Source organism: Salvelinus alpinus, chromosome 1 (genome assembly GCF_045679555.1).
Source record: "Salvelinus alpinus chromosome 1, SLU_Salpinus.1, whole genome shotgun sequence".
Classification (NCBI taxonomy): Eukaryota; Metazoa; Chordata; class Actinopteri; order Salmoniformes; family Salmonidae; genus Salvelinus; species Salvelinus alpinus.
This window is the reverse complement of record NC_092086.1, coordinates 91,343,734-91,349,605: the sequence shown is the minus strand read 5'-3', so window position 1 is coordinate 91,349,605 and position 5,872 is coordinate 91,343,734. Positions and strand designations below refer to the sequence as shown.

Below are 5,872 nucleotides of genomic sequence, written 5' to 3'. Positions count from 1 at the left end.
CTGGAGCAGCAGTACGACCAGATGGACTGGGGACAGCAAGGAGTCATCAGGCCAGGTAGTCCTGAGGCATGGTCCTAGGGCTCAGATCCTCCGCGAGAGAGAGATAATACCTAAATTCACACAGGACACCAGATAAGACAGGATAAATGATCCAGATATAACAGACTGACCCTAGGACCCCCAACACAAACTATTGCAGCATAAATACTGGAGGCTGAGACAGGAGGTGTCAAATGACTACCTACCATTGAAGTGAGGAGGAAATGAAGAAGGCAGGAACCACATGGAATAAGGTCAAGAAAACCACCCAGAACAGAGTTCCCTGGAGATGCACTGCTGGCTGAGGACTTAATTTGCTGAAAGGAAAATGTATGTCATCATAATTAAAGTGAAGAATGTGTCTATTGCAACACTAACATACAATCACACCATCTCAAAATTAATGTCAAGCACATCTGCAGAGCTAAATGTTTGCCTTTATCACCACGAGGAAAATAACACCTGGCAAGCTTAAATTCAAACGAAAGAAGACATTCAGTGGGAACAGCTTAGCTCATCAAAGCAGACAAAATAGAAATACTTATTCATCTTTCCACATTTCTCTACCACAGAGTAGTGTGATGCGTTATGAAGAATATGGCTGGACTCATTCAGCAAAGGGAGCACTGCCGCAACCTCGCTCTCCAACCAAGGTGCATGAACTGAAGAGCAAACTAAAATAAAAGGGGAGATTCAGCAACTATTGGAGGACAATGGAAGTTAAAACATAAGTAAAACCAGTGTTTCGGCTTTTGGACATTGCATTAGTTTTACTTAACTTCCATTGTCCATTAAAGAGTTACTGAATCTCCCCTCTAATTACATTTACATTTAAGTCATTTAGCAGACGCTCTTATCCAGAGCGACTTACAAATTGGTGCATTCACCTTATGATATCCAGTGGAACAACCACTTTACAATAGTGCATCTAACTCTTTTAAGGGGGGGGGGGTTAGAAGGATTACTTTATCCTATCCTAGGTATTCCTTAAAGAGGTGGGGTTTCAGGTGTCTCCGGAAGGTGGTGATTGACTCCGCTGACCTGGTTCAGTGGACTCATTCACCGGTGTGTGTGTACCTCCTCTTGATGTAGAGGCAGTCAGTCAGGGTGGGTTGCAGCTGACAGTAAGTATAACCAACAATTCACTTCAGTTAAAATAAACATCCTCTGCAGAAAGGTTTAACCTCATCTCAATTAAAAGGCATGAGTCATGAAGGTAATATGCCACTTAGCCTTTCAATGACCACAAAATAAGCCCCCAAAACATTAAAGGAGAGAAAAGGCATGCTGTGGAGCTTGCCATTGCAGAATTATAACTCCTGGGCACAAAACTAAAAGCAATGACAAAACAATAAAAGCCCTCTCACAGACAGGTTTTATTTATTGTTTTTATTAACATCGCTTAAAAAAAAGGCTAAAAGCAAAATAACAAAAAGTTGCCGATGTCGCAATTGCAACCATTTCTTTCAAGGGTAGAAAATGCTGTTAACACTAAACAAAATTAGTTAATCTGTTTATGTCAAGCATTAGATTCATTTATATACAGAGGATTCGGTCGGTGTGTGGGGGTCCCTCCATTCTTCAGGTTCATTCAATGTTTTCAGACAAATCCCTATCAGTCAGTGTTGAACTGGAAACAGAGCAGAGCCGAGTGAAATTAAACACCTTCAAAGCAGAGTTGTAAGTTCTACTTCACATATTTCTCCATGAATTTCTTGTGGAACTCGGAGCGCAGAGTGTCGTTGACAAAGCGTTTCTCCCTGCGTGCCTCATCCACTCCCTTTGCACAGTTCTTGAACACTACATCATCGTCCCACCTTAGAGAGAAAGAGACAAGAGAGGATATAAAACAACTGTCATCCACAGCCATGCCCCAGGCAGTTGTGTTTGTGTGTGTTTACCTCCTCTTGACGCTGAAGGCAGTCGGGGTGGGGACTATCTGTTGCTGCTGCTGCTGCTGCTGTCCTGCCAGGTTGAGCAGAGGATTCCCACTCAGGATGTTCTCCATGCGGATCCTCTCCTCCTCAGCTTTCTGCTCCCGCTCCTGGTACAGGACACGAAACGTGTACAGAGAGGACCAGGTGCAAAGCTCTCATTGTTGCTAAGATCAATACTTTAGACACTTTCTGATTGGCCTTGATAAAAGGTTCAAATAGTTGCTTGCAAGCATCTCAAAAATCAACAAAAACAGTAGACATGTATAAAGGGCCAGTCCTGAGTTGAAACAAATGTAACCACTCTGAAATTCAGACAGAGCTATAGATGCAAGGACTCACCAGCCAATATATCAACATTAGTTTCATGCATGTTTTGAGGGATTTACTCCAATCTTATATTTTGGGTTCTGATGGGGTTTGACAGTTGAATCAATATGTATATATCCAAGTCAGAAAATGTCTGACCAGGATTATACACTACAATGACGAAAGAATATGGACACCCCTTCAAATTAGTGTATTCGGCTATTTCAGCCACACCCGTTGCTGACAGGTGTATAAAATCGAGCACAGCCATGCAATCGCCATAGACAAACATTGGCGGTAGAACAACCTTACTGAAGAGCTCAGTGACTTTCAACGTGGCACCATCAAACAAGTCAGTCTGTCAAATTTCTGCCCTGGTCAACTAAGTGCTGTTATTGTGAAGTGAAAACGTCTAGGAGCAACAACAGCTCAGCCGTGAAGTGGTAGGCCACACAAGCCCACAGAACGGGACCAGTGAGTGCTAAAGCGTGTAGCACATAAAAATAGTCTGTCCTCTGTTGCAACACTCACTACCGAGTTCCAAACTGCCTCTGGAAGCAACATCAGCACAATAACTATTCGTCGGGAGCTTCATGAAATGGGTTTCCATGGCTGAGCAGCCACACACAATCTTAGGAACACCATGCGCAATGCCAAGTGTCGACTGGAGTGGTGTTAAGCTCGCTGCCATTGGACTCTGGAGCAGTGGAAATGCGTTCTCTGCAGTGATGAATCACGCTTCACCATCGAAGTCCAACGGCCAAATCTGGGTTTGGCAGATGCCAGGAGAACGCTACCTGCCAAAATGCATAGTGCCAACTGTAAAATTTGGTGGAGGAGGAATAATGGTCTGGAGCAATTTTTTTTTTTATGGTTCGGGCTAGGCCCCTTAGTTCCAGGGAAGGGAAATCTTAACGCTACAGCATACAATGTCATTCTAGACTATTCTGTGCTTCCAACTTTGTGGCAACAGTTTTGAGAAGGCCCTTTCCTGTTTCAGCATGACAATGCCCCGATGCACAAAGCGAGGTCCATACAGAAATAGTTTGTCGAGATCGGTGTGGAAGAACTTGACTACCTGCACAGAGCCCTGACCTCAACTCCATTGAACACCTTTGGGATGATTTGGAACGCCGACTTAGAGCCAGGCCTAATCACTCAACATCACTGCCCGACCTCACTAATGCTCTTGTGCCTGAATGGAAGCAAGTCCCCGCAGCAATGTCCCAACATCTCGTGGAAAACCTTCCCAGAAGAGTGGAGGCGGCAAAGGGGTGGACCAACTCCATATTAATGCCCATGTTTTTGGAATGAGATGTCCGGCTAGCAGGTGTCCACATACTTTTCAAACAAAACAACCCATTAATTTAGCAGGTCAATTGAGCCCTATTCTCTTCTACTACTCAGCAATACCGGAGAAAGCCATTTGCACTTGGCTGGATTCAACTGGCACGACTGTGACCGTGCAGCTATTGATTATCTTGTAGCGACTCGTATCTCTGCGTTGGCGGCCTTACCTTGCGTTCCTGCTCCTCAGCCCGCTCCTTCTTGATCTTCTCCAGTTCAGCCAGCAGAGCTGCAGTGTCATCATCATCACTGTCCTCAGAGTCATCATCTTCCTCATCATCCTACACCCAAAAACATAAAACAATAAAAGGTTAGAGGCTGAGCTTACATTTTATTTTTTTAAAGCACAGACTTTAATGTGACAGGTGGATGAACATGTGGCACCTACGTCAGTGAGGGGGTCGTCTGCATCAAGGTTGGCAGCAGGGATCTGATCTAGTCTGGGCCTCTTTGAGGACGAGGATGAAGATGTGGTGTGTTCTGAAAATTAAAACGAGAAACCACAATTTCAATGATACTTGCTTGAGATGAAAGCCCCTGCAGATGACTCATGTCAACAAAAAATAACCTTTGGGCATAATGGTATGTCAGATGCTAAATTCTCTTGATCTTCTTTACACACAGCAGACAATATTTTACATTCAGTTCAATCTTTACCTCAGGTCTGAGTTTATGTGTATGCCTGGATACCCACCTCTAGGTCCCCTCTCTCTGGTCTTCTCCCGGACAGCAACACGCTCCCTCTCCTCCAGCTCTCTGCGGAAGTCACGGGCACGCACCTCCTCGGGGGCATCCTGGGTGGGCTGTCTGAGGGGATGAGACAGGGACACAGTGAGACATCACTTTACCGTCAACCAAAGGGACCTGTTCCCAACTACTGGTGCAGTGCAGCACTAAGCCATATGGTATGGGGAAAGACTGATGCCAAGATGTCAAAACACAACAAGAATAGGTTTTGTTACTTGTGTCACTCACCTGTATTTGATCTTTGTGTGACCAGGCAGATCTCGGCTTGAGTACTGTTTGGACAAGGCACTGAGATCGCCCTCTCCCTTCCCTCTCCCTCCTCTCGCTGGCTCAAACGTTGGTCTAGCGGCTGTTGTCATTTTTGTTAGCTCTAAAAATAGAAAACCCAAGGAAATATAGCTAGCTAGCGAGAACATAAATGGCAACACATACATAACTAATCATCCATTAACACATCAAATCACTTGACAACGTCTTTTTATGTCACGTTAACATAACTCAATACGTATTTAGTTAGCTAACTCGCCATGATGAAACAATCAAACGGTGGACGTCTGAGATAAAGAGTAGCTGGCGAGAAACGGTAGCTAGCTAGTAGTACTGTACTTAATCAACACAGACATCTAGGCTAGCTAGTTATATGGCTAGCTAACCAACCGATACAGCTAGTTAGTAAAGCAAATTTAATAACGATTTCCGCATTGCGTGGAATTTAGTACAAACTTGGTATTGATTATTGCTGTGCAAACACCAACACACTCGTCTACGCTAAGTAGTAAGTTATGTGTACCGGGGTTGTTAGCTAGCAAGCTGGCTGCCAGCTAACGTTAGCTTTACTATCTTTTCAGCGAGAAAAATAAGTCATACAGTAACCACAGCTACAAGTTTACAAAAATAATATAACTATATTATTATTATTTTTAAATAAAATCAACTAGCTAGCAAGCTAATATGGAATAATTTCGAGGAAATGTACCTTTTTCCTCACACTATGAGGAAGAGAAAGGCCCTGTAGATGTAAATAGTGACGTCACGCCGTCCTTCTTCTTCTGTGGGTTTTATGGCGGACTACAACCCAAAAAAAAGGTGTATTGCCGCCACCAACTGGACGGGTTGAAACGTGACGTTACGCCGTATGCGAAATTTTCTTTCGTAGGATAGCCGGAGCCAAAGGCATTAACATTAATGACTTACGTCGGTTGATTGGTGAGCCTTCTTGGGTGTGTGACGTCTCCCAGATGCACTTTTACCTTTCTACAAACGGTCCGTATGCTGCTTTTTGTACTTTCAAGAAACTGGAAACAAAAAACGAGGTCGAATCATGATGTCAGTGATCTTCAATTCGGAAAGTTGGAGCTGTAGAAAGATGCCTGAGTTTCCAACTTCGAATTCCCGAGTTGGATGACCATTCAAAACGATTTTTCCCAGTCTGAGTTTTTTTTAAATATATTTTTTTGAGTTCCCCAGTTATCTTGAATGCACTGAAGTCGGAAGTC

The 5,872-nt window shown here is 43.8% G+C and overlaps 1 protein-coding gene across 1 annotated transcript; it reads right to left on the bottom strand.

The window, feature by feature from the left end:
* Nucleotides 1-1,413: 1,413 nt before the first annotated feature.
* LOC139534144 (protein CWC15 homolog) lies at nucleotides 1,414-5,872 on the bottom strand. Its single transcript, XM_071332969.1, has 7 exons — nucleotides 5,353-5,872; nucleotides 4,605-4,746; nucleotides 4,324-4,436; nucleotides 4,018-4,109; nucleotides 3,800-3,910; nucleotides 1,941-2,083; nucleotides 1,414-1,856 (listed from the first exon to the last, which is right to left on the bottom strand). Exons 2-7 carry the CDS (start codon nucleotides 4,733-4,735, stop codon nucleotides 1,727-1,729), a joined length of 720 nt encoding a protein of 239 aa, XP_071189070.1. The 5' UTR covers nucleotides 4,736-4,746; nucleotides 5,353-5,872; the 3' UTR covers nucleotides 1,414-1,726.

What these genes read in the sequence shown, in the direction of transcription:
- LOC139534144 (XM_071332969.1), bottom strand. Translation starts at nt 4,735, where the DNA reads ATGACAACAGCCGCTAGACCAACGTTTGAGCCAGCGAGAGGAGGGAGA. An exon ending in CTGAGGAGCAGGAACGCAAG is followed by an intron (nt 2,084 to 3,799) that starts GTAAGGCCGCCA and finishes GTCCTGTACCAG; the next exon opens with GAGCGGGAGCAGAAAGCTGA. An exon ending in GCCTTCAGCGTCAAGAGGAG is followed by an intron (nt 1,857 to 1,940) that starts GTAAACACACAC and finishes TTTCTCTCTAAG; the next exon opens with GTGGGACGATGATGTAGTGT.